This window comes from Varanus komodoensis, unplaced genomic scaffold, assembly GCF_004798865.1.
Source record: "Varanus komodoensis strain SLA01 unplaced genomic scaffold, ASM479886v1 scaffold1, whole genome shotgun sequence".
In the NCBI taxonomy this organism is placed as follows: Eukaryota; Metazoa; Chordata; class Lepidosauria; order Squamata; family Varanidae; genus Varanus; species Varanus komodoensis.
Window position 1 is genome coordinate 98064075 of NW_025335268.1, and position 21544 is coordinate 98085618.

The following is a 21544-nucleotide window of genomic DNA, read 5'->3' on the forward strand; positions in this document are numbered from 1 at the left end:
CCTTGGATAACTCCCCAAAGGAACCTACAGACGTATAAGTTCATATGTGAAGAGGTAGTATTCCTTTTTTTAATGTGCAGACCCTGTGTATACCTTTGGCTGAACATAGAGAAGTTGCTGAGGTCCTGCTCTCTTTTATCTGTGCGGTAATATCAGTGGATATGTCACATAACAATCACCAGTGGGATTAAAGATTTTCATACTGTATACAAAATAGTATATCCAGTATGTGTTTTTATTTGCTGGTTTTTAATGTACAAGGACCCAGTGTATTGGATTATGGCAAGAACTGTAGTAGAAAGTCACAAAATGTCCATATGAAAATCTCTGAAATTTGGGTCCTGCCAAATACAGTTAAATCTGTACATCCACAAAATTTAATGAAGACCAAACTCAGCAAGGTAAGACAGACAATGAGTCATTGGACCTTATTTCATCAAGAGCCAAATTCAAAGGAAACCTCAGCAATCTATACGGAGCCTTCCTTATATTGTCATGAAGGAAATAACAGCTGTGATAACAATGCTCCATTTTTCAAATTAATGATATTAAGTTGTTCAGGTACCAAAGTTCCAAAATGTGTAGTGTTAATGGGTTTAGTCATCAAGGAATGAAAAGACAAGGCTTCCAGAAAAAGCAATCTTTGAAGTTCAAGTGGATCCACTTTGAAGCCCACATTTTTACAGACTTGTAAGCACCAGTTCAAAGGAGCCAGAAAACCAGATTTCATCACTGTAGGATTCTCCCCTCCAAATAGATGCATTTATTAGTATACACATATGGTAACCCTAATTCAGAACCAAATGTCATTAAGCATTTGTTCAAAAGACTCCCAGATGGTTGTTATAATCCACTGAAAACATTCAAAGTGGAGCAGTTTGATGCTGGATGGGGATAATGGGAGTTGAAATCCAAACATCTACAAGGACCAAGGTGGAGAAAATCAATTTACACGTCTGTGCACTAGGAGGCACTTCTTTTGGAAATGGTGGTTGTAGCCTTTCCATCATCCTCCTGAATTTCAGGTTGCCTTTCAGCTTCATGCTGAGCTTGTTTTTGTTTTAAAATAAACTAAACTGAACAGCATTTTAAAGGTTAAATAATCCAATATTGTCTCCATTAGTAGTATTTCTTCTGTATTTGTACCAGGCTCTACCACAAGGAGGCGGTGTTTAGCTTTCAATATTGAAATGGATGCTTGCCTTAACCACGTGTACCTTTTATCTCTTAATAAGCTCTACCTATCTATATTTACCAGGGAGAATCCTGCTTTTCTGGTCCCTTTCCCTAAAAAAATTGCACAACAATTTTCATAAATTATTTCAAATTATTTTCATAAATTATTTTCATACTTGGAGTTGCCTTTTCACAGTGCTGTTGTAAGCTGTTAGAGGGGCCATTATCCTGGTTTCAGCCCCTTCCTCTGGATCACCAGAAATTAAGTCTTTGATGTGTGTGAGGGGGTGGCACAGGGGTTCAGCAGCCAATTGGCTGTAGTCCACAAGCATGCAAATTGACTTTCTTCAACTTTTTGCCCTACTGATATGTTGGACTCCGACTGCCATTGTCCACAGCCCAAAAGAATTTAACCTGCTGTACCTTGAATGTTTGGGTCATGATGCACTGAGGTTAGGCCTGTAAATATGCAAGACAGAGACTTTTCTTTGGTAGCTCCCAAGTCTGGAAGCTCTTCACATATCTCATTATGATAAATAGTCAAGATAATCTTTTTCATCTGACCTCCTGTAATGATTCAATTTGTTATTCTAGTTCATTGATTTTGCCTAGTTTCTATTATAAAAGCGATTACTACTGTTTTGATATTAATTTCCATATATACATAATGTATGCGTTGGAGGATTTGAGCGAGAACTGTACTTTTTAATTCTTTGTAAACCACTTTTGGTTTAAGAACACCCATTTTTAAATTATTAAATGCCACAAAGATGATAATCCAGCAACATTATCTCGCCCCAGAAAGTGTGATATCTGAACATATACTAGCAAGGAATTCTGCGGGCAGAGCTGGACTGTCAGATAGATTATTCAAATAAGACACTGCTGGGAACTTACAATGCATCCTGTCCCTGCATGATTCCGTGCTTGTAACTCAAGATTACAATTTGCTTGTCTTGCAATGCACACTAGCTGTCAAACTGGAATTAAGACTGACATTTGCCTGTAGATTTAATCTTCATAACTGGGACAGGCACAGTTTCCTCAAGGGAGAAAATATTGCACCTGCTTTTGCTTAACATTGTGTTTCCCAAATTCTGCAGGCACATGACACCATTCAGTGTGAATAAATTGCATCTTGTTTCTGTAGAATCCAACAAATTTTATTATTTGATTTAACTTGGCATTAGTTTTGGTCTTGAGCAGGTGCCTTGCTGTCTTATTCAGAAAAGGTTTTCTGAGGAGCTGTGTAGCTGTAGGAGTGAGATAACGATATTTACAGGGAGTTTTTTGAGCATTCAAAGCACTTTGCATACATTATCTCAGTAATCCTGTCAGAACCCTGTAAATTATTATCTCTACTTTGTAGTTTAGGAGCTGAGGCAGTGATTTGCCTGCTGTGCATGGATGAGGCAAATTTGAACTAGGGACTACGGAGCCCACTGTTTTATCCACTGCATGACACTCTGGCATATGCATTCCAGAACTGCTTTACCGTTTGTTCAGAACATTTTTACACTACCAGCTAGGTTATTACTGCAAAAAGTAGCAGAAGGAACACAGTGAAAAGTATGTATTTCCAGAAGGTAGCCAGGTAAGTTTCTTGCAGCCAAAACAAGAAAGCCTTGCAGGATCTGGAACATGAACAAATTTATTCTGGTATAAACTTTTGTGGATTCTAGTCAAGTTCATTTGATGCTCTAGAGAGTTTTGTACAGTTCACACAGTTGTGGTGGGAAAGTTGCAAACAATGTCAGAAGTACATTCCTTGAAAAAAAAGACAGTAATATTATTGATCGTGGCCATTCGTACTGCAAGTTGGTACTGATAACACCTTGATTCTGAATAAGCCAGTTGTAGAGTATGCTTGTTAATGGATATCCACTGACAAGCATTCCATTTTCATTACGAAAGTGCGCTACTGCCTTGGTGTTGGGGGAAAGTTTCAGTGCACTTGTATCCAGACCATTCATTATTCCTATATTTTCCTAGGGCAATAGTTAGCTTATAGTTTCTTTTTGCCAATCCACCCCTTCCGAGTCTTGGTTGTCTTTCTGCTCCCTCCTCAACCCAGCTCCATGACAGTCAACTTACAATTATTTCTCTGGGTGCCTTAAATGTATGGCTAACTTATGCCACACACTCTGAGCAAGTTTAAATGTCATGGGGATCAGCTCAGGACATATGGGTGGTAAATGCCAAATGCAAACTTGACCTTGCAGGACAGATATTTATATGGTCCTGATTTTTCATATGAAGGAGTATGATGACTTAATTCTTGGATGTTTACTACTGCTTATGTGAATATGATTTGGTGGATGACAACACTGCTAATGTGAAGGTCACAATCAAACATTATTGATCCAAAACACCATGCTGGCTGTAAACATCCCCTGGGTACAAGTTTTCCAAAACTCAACATAATTTGCTGGCAGATATTATAAAAGTAGAGTTATGTGAATGTGAATCTTCAGGAAAGCATGTCAGAGGCAAAGCCGCTGAAGAAACACATGCTCCTGCTATGGAACCATTACAACCCAATGCAGCCATGTTTGATTTAACAGGCACCTACACTGCATTGGATCTGGAGAAACTCCAGGAGAAATTCTGGTGGTGTTGGTGCTGCTCTTCAAGGTGTTGTATAACAGCTTATAGACACACAAGATGGACTTAAGTGCAAGCAAGTACTTCGCATATTGTGCAAGTCCTTCTACATGGCATTGTGCAAAGTCTTTTGCTAGTGTATTTTATGCAAGGCCATGTGTTTGATCCTGAGACCTTGTGCAATGCCATGCTAATTGAAATTCACAGCTAGATTTCAGTTTTCTTGCTCAAAGTTGGGAATAGTTTTTCTACTTGAAGAAGAGACTTTCCAATTCAGAAGGGCATTTCTGGGTCCAATTTATGTCCATCTTAGCAATCATATGGTCATTTACCTGGGAATAAGTCCCATTGAACACAGTGGGAGTTAGTTCTGACTGAGTAAAGATGGGCCTGCCTAAACCTTACAGTCTTCATTGCAGGCCCACTTTCAAGCCCCTCTTGCTACCTGGAATTTGGTGGACAGTGAAGGGAGTGGTGGCTTTCTCTCTTCTGGTGTTCTGGAATTTTTTTTCTAGAAAGTTTCACCTGCAAGTAGCTATTATGCCATTTCAGTACCATGCAAAAACATTTTACTTGCCTGGGCTTCCAATCTGTTGACTAGCTGGTTTTAATATTGCCATTGCTTTTATTACCTCTGGCACTCCCTTTCCAGCATTAGCCCTGGTCAGCCCTCCTCCTACCCTTTTGAGCTGTCCCCAGCCCAGCCCTGGTCTCCTCACCTCCTCCTTGTATTTAACACCTCATCTCCATCCCTACCGCACTGTCCTTGTCCCATGACCCTACAGCTTCAGTCCTTCCATTCTTCAGCAGAGAGTTCAGATGAGGATGTGGCACACTTCACTTCCTCAGGGGTAGGATGTTCAGTGCCTTACTCAGGGTGATCCTGGCTAGAAGACTCAGCTCTTCCATGTCCTCTGGCTCAGAGGTTGAATCTCCAGCATAATCAGCATGCCTTTGCTTTGCAGAAATCTCAGGCTACAAAATTAGGTCAGGGCCCTTTAGCACTCCTGAGAGCAGCTCCTGAAGAGGTGGAACCGACTGCAGTACACATCTTGTCACTTGAACTTCCTTCAAATGTTCCAACAGAAGAGTATTCCAGCCAAAGGAATACAGTTGGACTTATCCAAGGTACTACTTTCCTCCTGACTTGATTTCCCTTTCTGACTTGAGCCTCAAGGGACCACATTATGGCACACCTTGTTGCCATCCTTAAGCCTCCCCAGTTACCAAGCAACAGCAATTGTGTCTGTTTCTTTCTGCCTATCTTTTCTTTTACCTTTAGGTGCCTACCATCTTTGCTTCCTTAAGCATGTCTCTGGGTCCACATGGAGCCCAGAGGCATTCAAGGCAGTAGAGACAAAAACTGTCAGTGGCCAGAGTTTCCCCAAATCATTCCTAGCTTCCTAGGGTTTTTTTTAATATAAAAATGATAAGCTACTAGCAGCACCAGGGCTGGAGTCCTCCAGGAACCAGGTCACCTACTCCTAGCTTAGGTTGTGTCAGAAGTTTCAACCTGACTGGTGAAACTCTAGTAAAGAAGATGCCCAAATGGAGGAAAAGGAATCCCTGTTTTCAGGTTTGTAAGAGTCACATAACTTGGACCTAAGTCAGGAGAGTGGAACAGTTCCTCAGGGGCCTGGATAACTCACCCGAGCCCTTCATGGGCTGAACAGGGCCATGCCCTCTGAAGCCATTCTGTCCCAGGCAGCAGAAGACCCAAGCAAACCTGATGCACAGCAAAGTCAAGTCCCAGGGCCAGCCTTGCAAAGCATTAGGTGACATGCCGGAAAGGCAATCTTGCTTGCCTTTCCATTCCCCTTCCTACCCACAGCATAGTTCCTTCCTCTTCAGGACCTGTCAGGCTTACAGTATACTTCTCAGCAGTTGGAATGTTTGTGAATATTTGTTGACATCATAACAATGAATTTGGTGGAATGCACTGCGCAAGGGAAATGTTATTCTATTGAGAGATGTCCTACCATTTTGTGGGCTATATTTGAAAAGTGGGAAACCCCAGTTTAAAAAAAAATAAACATGCCAATAGAGCACACTCCAAGGTATTTATTTTCATGCTAGCAGTTCAGCCATTTTGAGTATAGCTTATTACAATGCATGGAATGCCTGAATATTGGAAACAGGAACATCACATTTGTGCTGAATTTTGGTGGGAAGGAAGGAAGAATATTTTAATGCAAGTAGCATTGTCCTAGTTTTTCCTCTTTTGTGGAGCTAGATTAATAGAACATCATTTTCACCCATTTCAGTATGATAAAAATTATGCAGTTCATTGCATTTTTAAACACAGGAAGCTACTCAGAAGTGCACTCTTATACAAATTTAGAGAGAACTATGAATCATATGAGTTGCAGGCTATTTTTCTGCCTAAACATGCTTGGCACTGCACATTTAGTTAGATCACTGGTCCATGTATGTTAGTATTGTCTACACTGACTGGCAGCAGCTCTCCAGGAATTCTGCAGAAGCTTTTCTCAGCCCCACCAGGACATTTGTGTGCAAAGCTTTTGCTTTCTCACTGAAATATTGCCCTTTCCACTGCAGTATGTCCTATCCCTATTGCTCCAGGCCTGTAGGTCACACAACAGTTGGGATATATTGTAGCACCACTGCACGCATGCTTTACCTTGCTGTTAGTGCAACAAGGTTTCCAGCCTTACTTGGTTTCTAAACTTTGGATGGCCCTTGAGCCACATTGCCTGCATGTAGCATGAAGCCAGTTAACCCTGCATCTGCGCAATTGTGGCTTCCAGCAAGGATGTCAGAACCGTTAACTTATTTTCTTGTGCAGTCATCCACAGAGAAAATCTGCCTGAACAAACCTTATTCTTCACATTTTTGTAGGACAGAGACAGCATTTGCAGATAATGTGGCATTAGTTATATTAAATACATTAAGAAACCTCTACAAGATTGAGCCACATGAAATTGTTAAGCTCCATCACTGCTTATTAAATATATAAGTCCCATAAGAATTGTGGTGCTGGAGAAGGAGTCATTGCCATGGAGTGCATTGGTGTGCAATGACTAACAGATTCATGGGTTTGTTCAAAATGTGGTTCCTGTATAACAGGTTTGGGTCATCAGTTCAATGTACCAGTCAAGCCACTAGCATCACTTAGATCAGGGGTCTCAAATGCAACTTACTTGGGGGCCGCTGGAAGTAGAGTCTGGGTGAGGCTGGGCCGCATCAAGTATTCCACCACTGCGGAGGTGGTGGGCCGCTCATCCTGCGGCCGGTCCGGGCGCCACCGGCGCTTTGAAGGCTGCAGGGCCCCTCCCCCATGCCCCGCCCGTCCCGGCAACTGGCCCGCGGGCCGCGAGTTTGAGACCCCTGACTTAGATGAAAGGATGGACTGAAATGGGTGGGTGCATAAGAAGAAAGAATTGCTCATAATGCAGCCATCTGTGTGGGTAAAAGCCATGCCTATGGTATGTATATGGTAAGTATAGCATGACTGCATAGCATAAATCCAACCTGCCATGTACAGGATATTGCTTCTGCTTAGACAGTGCAAGCTGCTTTGTGTGTCACTGCTGGATATATCATAGAATCATAGAATAGCAGAGTTGGAAGGCGCCACAGGACCATTGGATTTTACCCCCAAGGTGCTGGGTACCGAAAAATGTTAATAACGTTTGAAGCAAGGCATTAATGTTCAGGCCTTGAGAATGGCCAATCCATTAAAGAAATACCTTAAAGAAGGAAATAAACAACTGCTATACATCATGTTTGAACTGGAAGTAAAAGGAGCTGTCCTTCTGGAAGTGTTTTGTGCCTCAGGCCTCCAGATAGTTTCTGTAGTGAACAAGACCAGGGCAAGGGGCAAGGAGGAGAGAATCCAGAGGTGGTAATATGTAGCAGTCTTCCCAATGCGGTGCCCCCCAGATGTTTTGGAATGCAATTCCCAGCATTCATAGCTAGCATGGCTAATCCTGAGGGACACTAAACCAACAGTGGCCATAAAGTATCTGGTTGACTTTGAGCTAGGTTAGCAGAACCTTAGACATAAGGGTCAAACCTACTCCACCTGGGGGGGGGGGGTCTCAGCTCAGCTCCTGGGAGTTCCCAGAATCCCTCTGGACTCATCCATTTCTCTCAATCACAATTTCTCTGTGTTTTCATTACTTTTGCAGTTTTTTCCCATTCTAAAGGTTGGAGATGTCTCTTCTAAGGCTTAGTTAGCAACAGTAAGAACTTTGGGTTAAAACATACTGGCATTTTTGGTAAATTTTGGCTCAGCATAAAGTTCTCTGAAATTCACCTTCTCTGAAATTAAGTGTGGGCCTCAGGGAGAAAGAGGTTTGACAGTCCTGTTTTAAAGCCTATGTTAACTAAATTTATTCTTCATATCTTATGTGTGAAAACATTTACTTCTATCACTTTCACATCAGCTGATTTGCCTTTTAAAGAGAGAGGGAAAGAAAAAAGAAGAAAAAGAAAGGGCTGAAAGGGAACCAATAGGGAGAAAGGAAAGGGACAGAAATGCAGAGCATGGTGTTGAAACTGAGGAGAGGAAGATGGATTAATCTCATAATTAAATTCAGCATGAGAATTGGTGCTGTTACATACAAAGGTAGGTGAGGTTAAATATATTATTTCATACCCTTGGAGCTGGGCAGAGCAGTGTTCTTTAGTTCTTTAAACCCCCTCCCATCATCATCATCATCATCATCATCATCATCATCATCACTTCCTCCATTTCTTACCTGATGAAACCTAATGACAGCCTCTTTTTAGATGCTACTTTTCATGTCCATCCTGTCTTCAAACTATACTGGTCTTCTGTCTGTGCAAATCTCTAGAAAGTATGCACTAAATCTCTTCAGTATGTCATGATTTATGGTACCAAAGAGATGCATATAATACCTTCTCTCAAGTGTTACAACTTTGACCTGAGTTCAAAGGATTTGTCATGCTCAGTAATAAAAAGTCCATGCCCTGAATGATTGAATGAATAAGAGAACATCATTTAACATAATATATTTTCCACTATCAGAATTTTTCAGCCTGGTATTAAATGTTAATGGGTGGGGGCATTAAACTGTAATATTTAGATATCTGACATATTTACCAGTGGACTTGATAATCCACTCAAGTCCAAGCAAGCAGCTCATGTAATATGTACATAGCTTCCCCAGCCTGATACCCTACAGATGACTGGACTACAACACACATGAATATTGACTATTAATGCAACTGCCTGGGTCTGATGGGAGTTGTAATCCAGAAGATCTGGATTACATCAGATTGGAGAAGGCTTGTGTATACTATAGTGTGCTTAGGAAAACCAGCCATTCCCAGAAAAGTATGTAGCTTTAAGGCCACTTATTTCCTTTTGATGGTAAATTGCTCTATATATTCTCCAGCTGCTGAATCTCATCTGTTGCTTGCCAAACACAATCAAGAAGTCTTAATTTTGTAAACTGAAATCCCATATTTGATATCTCAAATACAAGATGTATATGTATACTCAAGTTTTCAAACTGTGCTTGGGAAAAACGGGTTATTTTGAGACAAATCAGGGATACCTGATAAACCTGGGAGATGGTATTGATGGTGAGGAAAACATTAGAGAGGGAGAGGGAATTTGGAGAATTCCAAATTCTGCTATTTGTTTCTGGCAATCTGTATCATGCACCAATGAACACATGGGAAATATCTCCATGTGGTGAAATATGAAGTTTAAAGCTATGCTTTAAGCTGTCTGAGGTTATTGGTGGATGTTTTACTTTCCCACATCTGCACAGAAACAGGAATGCTTAAAGCAACAGGCAGATGCTTAGGGTGGTCATGGTGCTCATAGCACATAATAGGCAGGGGCTGATTCCCAGAGGCCCTAAGGGGTTTCCTCTGGCACAAGCAATCTGGAATAATCTGCATGCACAGCAAGTGCAACTTGCAAGTACACCTGCTCTCTGTTTGTCACAGAACAGTGGTCTGAGTTGCATGGACAATTCTTGACAGGTCAGGCAGTTTGACCAGATAGTCTTCTTGTTTCTTCAGAATCCTGAGTCTAAGAATCTGAGGGTTAAATGCATTAATATTTACTTTGCCCAAGCAAGTGTGTTTACTCTGAAACATTTGCTTGTGTATATGCAATAAAAATGTACAATTCTCTCTCTCTCTTTCTCTCTAAATATATCTATATCTGCAACTTCTGTTACTTATCTGAAGTAGGATATTGGCTGTAAAATATTATTTTTAAAGTGCACAGTAATGCATATTTATTTATTTCAATTTTTTACCACCCAGTAGCTGAAGTTCTCTGGGTGACTAACAAATATTAAGGCTGCAGGGATACTTTCAACATTTTTCAGTAAAGAGCCCCGCATACTTTCCAACTCCCATGTAATTATCAACATTATTACACTCACAGACCAAGAACATTAATAAACAAAATAGCAATAGAAAAATAAAACCACAGTTAAAACAAGTACAGTGACCCCCATGCAATGTACCTAAGAAAATTCAATTCCATCTGTGCAAATTTTTTGTCTTTTGGTATGTCTTTGCTGCAATGCACATACTCCTGAAGTCAATCAGACTCTCCAAATGACTTGGCATGCCCCAGAATGGGAGATGGCAGAAGGCAAGAGTAATGTTTTGAACATATATTCCCATCACTTCCACTTATGCAGCCATATGATGCACACATAGGCATGTTCTATTTACTATGTAATTGCACAGAAGCAACCTTTAAGCATTTTGGAGTATGTATTTTTTCTCTTGTACAACAGAGGCCCGTGTAGTTCTGCATTTGTTAGACACTGTCTGGCTGCAGCTCTCTGGGGTTTCAGCTGACATTCTTTCTTTGCCGTACCTGGGGATGCCAGGGATTGAAGCTGACACCATCTGGATCACTGAGTTATGGCCACTGCCCAGTGGCCTTAGGCAAGAGTTGGACAATATAGGCTCCATTCCTTGAGTGACCTGCCTGCCTTTCTCAGCAGGTCTGCATTTACACAGGACGAGGTGCCCTCAGATGCACAGAACAATCACCGTTTTATTTCCTACGTTCTAGGCAAGCAAGGATGACAGCAGGATAAACTAGTTGGGAGGCAGCAAGCAAAGGGGGCAGTGCTGTCTATTAAGGGAGGGAATGGAGGAACGGAGAAAATGTTAGGGGAGCCCCGCATGGCCTCTTGTGTCCCTCATCACTGCCGTTGGCCGCCCCACTGAGGCACTTCGTCCCCACGTAACGCATTCACACCCGGCCAGTCTCGTTTCTGCAGATCCGCGCCCGCAGACACACGGACACGCGCGCTTTTCCTTGGCTGAGTAGCGCGCACACCTCGCCTCATTCTTAACCCAGAAGCTGATCGCTGCACGTACACCGAGGACCCTTTCCCCTGTTCCTTTGCCCCCCATCATTCACCCACACACCCCACTTCTGCACTCAACTGCACGCCCGAGGCCTGGGCCCGCCCGTACTCCCCATCGCTTGCCCTCTGTCTCCTCCGAGACGAGTCTTCAATTGCTACTCTTTTTACTCCGAAAAGCTCAGGAGAAACTGGCGGCACCCCCGAAATCTTCAGCCACGCGCCTCCCCCTCCCTCGGACGCTACCTGTTGGGCCCAGCAATCCTTGAGCTCAGAAAAGTGAGGGGTGGGGGGCGTACACCGATACGCCCATTTGCCCCGCCCCTCCAGAGGTGGCACATCTGGCTGCCCACGTGACGCATCGGGTCCCTTAAGTGGCTCGTCGGAGGAGGCAGCTGTCACCATAGCAACCAGATCCTAAAGGGGAGCCAGTCCGCCGCAGCCCCCAGATAGGGAAGAAGTGGGGGTGGGGTGGGGGTGGGGTGGGTGGGAGCCGAAGGATCGGTGTGCGGGGGGGGGGCACCATGTTTCAGCAGCTGCGGCTGAGCCAGGGCGGGGGCGCGCGTGGGTGCAGCGGCAGCAGCCCGATGTCATCTGTCCTCTTGCACTGCCTAGGCAAGGTAAAGTCTATGGAGTAAGGCGGACAGGAGCAGCAGCAGAGGGAGAGGTGGGGTGGAGGATGAGAACGACACAAAGGGAGAAGCAGGGCTCGGAAGGAGGATTACCAGGGGAATCAACCTGAATTCCCTGACGGAGAAGAGCCAATCTCTCCTACGCTTCGCTCAGGAGGCAGCCGCTTCTCCTCCATCTCTCACCTCAGCTTGGGCGATGTGGACCAACCCCAAGTCAAGGCACCGTCTATGAGGAAAAGCAGACAAAGCGGGCTTCTGGAGCCAAAGTGACAGCGAGAAGGAAGAGGAGGAAGGACCAGGAGAGGGAGGGGAGAGCCCAGCCCCTCACTCCCCTCCCTTCCCCACCCCGCCCTGGCCAGCGGCAGGAACCCACAGAGCCCTCCAGCTGTTCTCACCTTCCAGCTGTTGGCTGCCTTTTGATGCCATGGGGAACAACTTCTCCAGCATCCCAGCACTGCCCAGGGGCAATCCTAACCGGTTCCACAGGGTCCATCATCAGCATCTCAAAGGTAAGAGGTGGTAGCAGCCCTGCCTGTTTCTGCATTACTTGTTTTGATAGTGATAATGTGGAACACGAAGTAAAGCCCCGCTTCTCTCTTTAAAGTTTGGGCCTTTGTGGTGGTTCTCCTCAGTCATAGGTGTGTTCTCAGCTCTTACCTGATTAGTATTGCCCCCCCCCCCCCGACCTCGGGCATTAAGCTCTGTAATGGAACCCGGGCAGCTAAAGCAACCTGGAGATATCCTACCTTCTGTAACCAGTGATTTTGAAAGGCACGAATGAGAATCATTTTGTACAATGAGGACTAGTTGCACCCTTTGTAATCCAAGGCACACACTCCAGCTCACAGACAAATAGAGGGAGCCTCTGATTTTTCTGATGAAATAAGACACAGGTTGAAATTGCATGCTTATTTATGTTGCAACTGTGTACTTAGAAGTACATGTCCCTGAAATCCATGGGTTTTACTCCCAAATAAATGTGGTGAGGATCAAGATGATAGATGGGTTTACATCCCAGCTCCTGTTTTTAGTTATGGAAAATAAGGGTTTGGAATCCAAACTAAGAAGGGTTTAAAAGAAAAGAGGAGGCAGAGAGAAGATTGGCTTTAAGATGCTAGGCAATATAAGTAGCTTCCAGTATTTTACTTCTGAATGAGTATGCAGCAGCAGCTGTTGTCTTGGTTACCCCAGATATGTCAGCTTTTGGAGTAGGTGGATCGGGTTTAGGAAATGACAGATTTTATGCGTATCAGTAGTATACTGATTTTTGTGGTTGTAGTGCAGATCCGATTACTATGATAATCCCCCTGGAGCTTCTCTTTCTCATGTTTTAAAATCTTTCATTTTGGGCTACCAACATGTATAGTCAGCAGTAGATTTGCTTGCAATAGATGAGGATCAAATCATCTGTGTTCACTTTGGCCTGCTGCTCTCCTTTGAATTTGCTGCCCTGTCCTCAAAGCAGTTAAGCCAGAGTGTATTGGTTCCATGGAATGAATGGTGCTAAAGTGACTTCAAAACAAGCATTCTTGGATAACTGGTTTCTGGATCACAGCAATACTCAGTCTCTTATTTTATTTATTTATTTAAAACATTTCTATGCCGCCCCATCGCAACAAAGCCTCAGGGCAGGTCACAACACATAAATAAATACAGAAGTAATAAAATAAATAAGTACTAAATTATACAATAAATAACACCCCCCAGTGCATTCTCGGCTAATAATAATAAAAAAAAGCATTCCATTCTTTTTTCTTGAATTAGTACCATATAGTATACATTTCATTGCATTACAGTGTTCATTGATAAATTCAGTGCTACAAGAATGTGGCCAAGGCTTGTGAAAAGATAGCTAAATAGGTGTGATGTTCCACTAGCCATGATTTTGTTGCTGTTTCAAATCTTTTTCAGGTGTGCTGCTTCATCTGTGCCTACCATAACATTTATTGCAATTGTTTCATGAAAAACACTTTAGAAGGACAAAAGTTCACAGATTTTTACTGTGAAATTTAAAACACAATCCTGTGTGAGTTTAGACAGAAAAAAATGCTATGCTGTTTGGGGCATGCTGGGAGCTGTAGGCCTTTTCATGTAAATAATATAATAATACTTATATAATATGAAAACTGGGTTTTCTTCTCAGTTTTGTGATGATTGTTTTGCATGTTCTTATGATATTAGCAGTAGTTTTTGTTTAGTTCTGCAGTTGATAGTCAAGACATGGACTGAGTCAGACCAAAATTCAGGGCAGACAATTGCTGTGTTTAAAATTAGACATGTAAGAACGGGGCAGCTGAACTCTACCAAGAAAGCCCATCATTCCCTATCAACACAAATGTGAAAGCACAGACGATGCTGCAGTAGTTGGTATTCAGTTGTAAACTGCCAGGAAGGATTTATCTTAAGAACGAGTCTGTCAGCTGGAAATTTTACTGGTGCAAACTTAAGCAAAATTTGCAGTCCGTAGGCAGGATAGACACATCTTAATAATTTCTCATTGTAAGCTTAAACTGAGATGCAGTTTAGGGTCACCTGATTTCATTTACTCTCATAGAGCATGCTTGAATTTTGGATTCCTGTCCTACCCCATTTTAACTGGGCTTGGTTGCTGTGCTGTCTCTCTTGCTGTGGAAACAAACAAGCCGACAAACCAGGCAAAATGGTTCTTGAGTGGCTTAAATGCTATAATGATTGAAATGAAGGGTTAAGTAAGTTTAGCATTTTGTTGTATTAAAACAACTACAACTACAACAAAAAACCAACTCACCCTGCCAAGTAACTGCCAGGGACAATATGTGCTTCTTCTGTCTTTTTTGAAAGAAGATTGCCTCAGGTCCTACATTTACATGCAGAATAAACAAGCTTGATTAGATTTGACAGGTTCCTGTAAAATGCTTTGGAGGCACAGCAGTACAAAAGTATGAATGTCACACCATTTTGTTACATTTTGGGACATATATTCTAATTGAAGATGCATTTCACTTTGCCAACAGTCTTTCCAATTGGGAAGGATGCAGAAGTCCTCTTAGTTTTGGCAACAGCTGGAGCTGTGTTATTCTTAAAAGAAGGCCTTCTTGTTCCTCTCCAGATGACCTCATCATAACTGGGTAGCAAGGATCATTCTTTGTTTAGCCTTATGAATGCCCAAAAAATTCCATGCCTGTAAAAACTGTGTGTGGTGGCCAAGAGATGTAGACCCCCATAGTTCTTACAACCTTCCAGATGGAAAGATAGTGCCATCTCTCCCAATGGAAACTTTTTTCATTCCTTGCTGTTCCTATACAACTAAAAGCTTCAAAAGCAGCCAGAGAAAACCACAGCCACAGGTTTTAGTGCAGGCAAATCCTCTGAAAATTGGGAGTGAATTGTTCTGGTGAAGTGATCATGAATGTCATTTGGTGGCTGGATGAGTTTTAGGAAATACTAAATAGGTATGCAGAAAAGTTACCCTTTGCACATTAAATCTTTCAGAGAGATGTGTATGTTTGAACCTCTCTTTGTAGAATGTTGTTCTCCAGATTGTTAGGTTTTTTCTTAACAGTAGTCATGACACATGAATATCATGTCTTGATCAGGGATCTTCGGATGATCAGGGAGAATTTGCCTACTAAGCCCTAAGCTGAGGATGGGGAAACCGGTCCTCCTGATGTTGCTGGACTACAGCTCCTGTCATAGTCAGCATAGGCAATAGTGAAGGATGATGGGAATTGTGGCCCAGCAATATCTGGAAAATGACAAATTCCTTAGGCAAGTAGTAAGGCAATCAGTCAGAAAGCCCTATAACAGCAATGAATGAGTTATGAATGTTGAATGTGTTATGGTGTGCTGCCTAACCTCTAGAAAAACTTGTAGACTAGGGCTGCTGGAGCAGCACTGAGATCTGTTTTGTGTATGAAAGACTGCCTTCAACTCTGCCTCATCTTGACCCTGATCTAGTCCTCTTCTGTGGGAGATGTATTTGATAACAGCATACATGACATGGTTGATAGTAAGTATGAGAGCTCATACCAGATTTTACATGCATTCCACCACACAACTGCCCCTGCCACATGGTAAAATCATTTGCTCACTTTTCAGCCCAAGGCAGTTTGGTCATCTATATGGGTCAACTTCTCCTGAGCCTATTTATACTCAAGGAGGCTGAGACAAGTTCTCTAAAGTACCAGTTTAGACCTCAGAAGAAGGATGGAGGTTTGTCACTGCAGTTACGAGTATGTTGAACTGTAGAGGTACTCAGGACACCTGAAGGTGTAATGTGATTTCATGATCCTGGCCTAAGACCTTCCTTCTTGGGAGGAACAGAGTTGATGGGGGGTATAAATTTGGCTGGTTTCCAAGACTGTCCATATAGGGGCTCTTTGACTTCTGATGCTGAAAGTGGAGATGTGTGGATGCCTTTTTTTTGGCTTTCCTGGTCCCATGAAGACTTCAGAGAATTAATGTTTATAGCCAGATCCACCATTCAGAAACAAGAGCTTTTATCAGGAGCCCACAATCTTTAAAATATGCCTGGATTCTGCTACAAATTGGCTGCCTAGCAGGGTTACTCCCCTTTTCAGAGTTTGTGTGTATACGTGAATATAAGACCATCCTGAGACTATTTGGTAGTGGACGGTATGCAAAAGTTTTACATACATAAATAAATAAATGAATGAATGTGCACCCTGTGTGCTCATGTTTCTCTCTGGCTTCCCTCTTTCTTTTCCCCTTTGCCCTCCCTCCCCACTATATCACAAATTTCTCCATTCATTTGCATGGGGTACGGAGAAGCTCTCCTACTGAAAATTGGCTGGAGAGTGCAGGGCAGCACTCCCCAGTAAGGAACTTTGGGGCATCCTACAACCATTCATCAGAAGCAAGTTTCTGCCATCTTACATCCATTTTGTTCCCCTCTTTCCTTGCGATTTTATTTAGTTAAAAGTTGTGGTTCAAAGTTGTGTGAGTTCAATGTTTCATTATGCAGCCCTTACAGTGGCTCTATATTTAGGGTATGGATTATTGATATACTATGAATCCACCTTGATCCATTTTTGTCACATGAGTCTCAGGTCGTCTCAGTGGCACATAGTGGCTTCTTCCAGTTTTGGCTAGTGCCCCAGCTATGCTGCTAGCCGGACAAGGATAGCCTGGTTTTGGTAGTCCATGCTCTGGTAATCTCTAAACTGTATTAGTGTAATGTACTCCATGTGGGGTTGCTGCTAAAGACAATTCAAATGCCCGGCTTGTGCAAAATGCAATAGTCAGACTAATAATTGGGATCCCGGATTAGGCTTCCTTACACTGCTGTCTAAATGTTTCCAAGCCCAATTCAAGGTCATAATCCACAAAGCCCTTCATGACCTGGGACCACAATACTTGATGGCATTCCTTTTCCAACAACAGTATGCCCATGATCTAGATCTGGGGTGTGCCTGCAATTGCCACCTAGAGGGTGGCAACAAGGAGAAGGCAACAAGGAGAAGGGACTTTTCAGTGGCAGCCCCCAAGTTATGGAACAAGCTCCCCACTGAGGCCTGCCTGGTGTCAGCTCTACTATGTTTTTGGTGCCAGGTTAAAACTCCCCTCTATGACAGGGCATTTAAGTAGTTTTAGTATTGCATTGGAACATTATGTCACCTAAACAGGTCCTGTGATTTAATTTGTGAAAGCTATTGTAGCTTTTTAATATTGTTGATGTTTCTCAGCTCAATTGCTTGAGTGGTTAGTGTCTTTGGATTTTGAGTTCTCTACTACTTATTCACTGATTTATAGTCTGTGGTTAAGTGGCCTTCCTGACAGAGTAAGCACTAGTATAAGAGTAGACTAGTATGGGCAACTTGTGGTCATCCAGATGTTTTGGTTTACAATTCCATCAACCCTCACCTAGCTATGCTGGCTAGGCAGGATGGGAGCTGCAGTCAAGGCATGTAGAGAGATGCAAGTTGTCCACTCCTGAGTATTTTAATTTCCTGTATATACCAGTTACTCTGGAGCTGTCATTAGCTTAAATTTTGTCATCAACATCCACCGAAAGTGCACTGAGTCCATCTTTGGTGTTGTTTTTCTCAAACTGAAAAGGAAGACAACTGGGGATAAAGGCCAAGACAAACTGTAGACACATGGAACTTAAGCTGTGAAGAAACACTGTTATACACTACACTGTCCAACATCTTTACTGTGTACATAATGCAGTACTTCAGGTGGGAATCTCATCTTTTTATTTCTGTGATTTGAGGTGCAAGAGTGAATTTGTAAGGACCTTAATTCTTAAGGGTCTTTCAATATAAGAATAGTCTCTCAACCACATTTTTCATAAGCATTTTCCTCTTCTTTGTCTGACAGTAAAAATTGCCAAGTAAATTAGCCAAATTTAGGAATTCCATCAATTTATTTGACAATAGCCTGAAGTATGCAGAGTAGTTGTCCTATCTTAATATTTAAAATAGAACAATATTGAGTGGCTCACTGTCCCTTGGGCACATGGGGTGCTCTGGAAAGACATATGGTCACCATTTCCAATCTGTTCCTAGCTTGCTAGTTTGCTCTGAAAGTTTTAAAGAATGGGAATTATATAACCACACTATTTCTCCAATAGTATAGCAGGGACTGGGTTTGCTGGGTGAGGGGCTTTTGTGTGATAGGTGGAAACATGGCCAGCATAATCACAGGGAACAGGGATATCCCTGCCAGTCTCTTGCATGCTTGGCACTAACTACCAAACAAAGTGATCGCTGGTGTAGCTAAAGTCCAGCCATCTCTCATCTTTGAAAGTCTGAAGGGAAAGCTTGCTCACTGAAGGGGTCCCAACAAGAGGCACAAGCAAGACCTCTGGTGCATCTCAGGCAAAATGCACATGCTGGTCTAGCAAGTTAGGGGTAGCTTAAAACAAGTGAGACCCCATGTACTTCACAAGCATCTCTTGGGAGCTTAGGGATTCCCCTCCCACTACCAAAGCTTCTAACCTGAAAATTCATCGGCTGTTGACTTCCCCTAGAACACTGAGAGTGCTACCCTATGCCTATTGACTTGGAGGAATATCCAGTGCTGTTGAGGGGGACTTAGCTCCATATAAGTGTGCATGGAATTTCAGCAAGGATGTAGATTCTTAGAGTTGGAGGCCAAATATCACTCTCCTGAGGTGTCAGTTTGGTGCTTCCAGATTCCCCAGAAGACTTCCAGTCTCCTACCTTCCAATAATTAATATTTTCTTGGCTTTTGCAGATATCCTTCTAAATGTTGTAATGTCTTTCCTAAGATTTAGTCATGCTAGTATTTTTCATATTTGGTCTTGTCCTTTTGATTTGAGCTGCTCCTACCGCTTGAATGCTGCCCCCTTCCCCTTCGAGATCTCCCAAACAGAATCTAGCACTCCGGATGAAACCCCTGGCTTGCAGCCCAAACCACCCATTGCGCCCATTAAGAACACAGGAACATACAAAAAATCTGCTGGATCAGAGCATGGGTTCATCTGCCCAGTATGCTCTTCACATAGTGGCTAACCAGCTTCCTACAGGAAAGCGGTAAGTAGGAAATGTATGCAGCAGCACCCTCTAGCCCAAATTCCCCAGCAGGTGGCACCCATAGGCATTCTGTCCTTGATACCAGAAGATGCATATAGCCATCAGGACTAGATGTCATTAGTAGACTTATCCATGAATTTATCCAATTTCCTTTTACGGCTGTCCAAATTAGTGGCCCCACTATATTTTATGGAAGCAAATCCCATACTTTAGTTTATGCAGTGTGTGAAGAATACTTCCCTTTATTTGTTCTGTACCATTCAGTTTCATGGGATGATCCTGGGCTCTAGGATTAAGGAAGAGGGAGAAAAGTATCTCCCTATCCACTGTATTCACACTATCCATCATTTTGTATACCTCTATTATCTCAACAGTTACTCACTTTTTTCCTAAGCTAAATAGGCCCTGTTCTTGTAGCCTTGCCCCCAGCCCCCTAAGCAAACAGGGGTCCAGTAGCCTGTACTGCCTTGAGGGCTGCAAGCGGCCCCCACCCTACGCAACCTTGCAGGCAGCAAAATATAATAACAATTTTAAATGACATTTGAGTGCCCAAAGGTTCAAATTTAGGTTGTTTGCAATATAAATTTGAGCCTTTTAGCACTCTGTAGGTCACCATTGTTTTTCATAAAATTTCCCTGATTTTAAGAGGCAGTTTGATTCTACCCTGAATGCATGCAACCTTTCTTCTTTTGCCTTTCTGATCCAGGGCTGAATATCAGCATATTTGTTGTCAAATAATTTGCAAAGAATAGTTATAAGCAGGTTGATACCTGATCTGAATCTACTGGGTAGGACAGTTAAAGTGAGAGCACTCCCACACTTAAAAAAGGGAGGTGGAGCAGGGAGAAAGCAATAACAGGGCCCCGCATGGTCAGCAATTCACATGGAGAACTTAGCTCATTTCATCTGTGCACTTGTCGAAGGCTTTCCTGAATTATTTACAGCCAACATTTGTTATTCTTCAGGAGCTCCTATATATATCTAAAAATCATCCAGATGCGCTTGTTTTTAAAAGGTGCTGTTTTAAAAAAAATCAATTATAAGTATCTCCAAATACAAAGAAGTGATATACCCCTGAGTTTCCAATTCTGTTATTTAATTCCTTTTTTAAACAGTGATTTTATTTTGTTTTCAAAACTGTTAACAAAGTAAAACCCTCGCAAATCTGAATACTGGTACTGTTATGGACTCAGAATACATCGGCATATGATACAGATAGCTGCACATTATAGAACAGAGGGTTCACTTTTCTGATATGTTTTTGAAAGTCTTTAATATGGTGAGTGTTAAAGATAATAATCATGCTGATGTCAGTCTTGTGTTCAATTGAAAGTTGTTGATGGATATGAAAATTCTGCTTGCAGGTACATTTTTCTAGGTTGATCAGACTAATTGGGAAAAAGTGGATGAAAATGCTGGTAACAACATGGATCGGACTGTAGCTGTGTAAATATTACAATCAACATGGTGTGATGGTTTTCTGTCTCTTTGGGAATTGTCTGTTCCACAGATGGGGAAACATTTCTCCATACCTTGTGGCTAACCTTCCAGGGGTCACCAAAAAAAAAAAAAAAAAGTGGTCAATAGCAAAGAAAAAGATGGGCAAGGCCAAATCGGAAAGTGGGTACAGTTATATATGTAAAAAATACATTTATACATGTTCATATACATCCATACATGCATTTTACATAGATACCTGCAAGATGCATGTGCCCTTCCACATCATAATATGTAGGAGGCTTTTTCCAATATGGGAGGTTTTTCCCAATGTGGGAGGCTTTTTCCAAGCCTAATTAACTGGGAATGGGTGATTTTCTTATAGAATGCAGATAGGGTACGTTTCAGTCTCCCCCTACCCCTGCCGGGGAGCTCAATGAAAATCCTTCCCCTGCATGAGAAAAAACCTGCATTAGCTCCAATGGGAATCTTTTAAATTCTTTTAAACAAACATAATTGCAGTGTTGGAAGTATGAAGGTGGACTTAGTGGGTTAGAACTGGAGATGATGTGAGCTAGATCTGAACTGTGGGCCACTCCTTGCCCAGCTTTTCAAATTTTATGTATTAAAATATTTATTTATTTATTTATTAAAACATTTTTATGCCGCCCCATTCGCCGAAGCCTCGGGGCGGCTTACAACACTTAAGCTAAAATAATTATAATATAAATCAAAATATAAATATTAAATTAAAATACAAAAATACAATATAAAATAAGCCGCCCTGGCCAGATAAAATCCAATAATATTAACAGTTAAAATACCGCTTGAATAAAAAGGTCTTCGCCTGGCGCCGAAA

The 21544-nt window shown here is 42.2% G+C and overlaps 1 protein-coding gene across 1 annotated transcript in view; it reads left to right on the forward strand.

Moving 5' to 3' along the window:
* The first annotated feature begins 12173 nt into the window (after window positions 1–12173).
* The window catches only part of NEURL1 (neuralized E3 ubiquitin protein ligase 1), a 375254-nt gene continuing 365883 nt past the window's right edge, over window positions 12174–21544 (forward strand). The window contains exon 1 of the mRNA XM_044438028.1: window positions 12174–12258. Coding sequence (XP_044293963.1) covers window positions 12174–12258 — 85 coding nt within the window. The remainder of the gene's footprint in view (window positions 12259–21544) is intronic.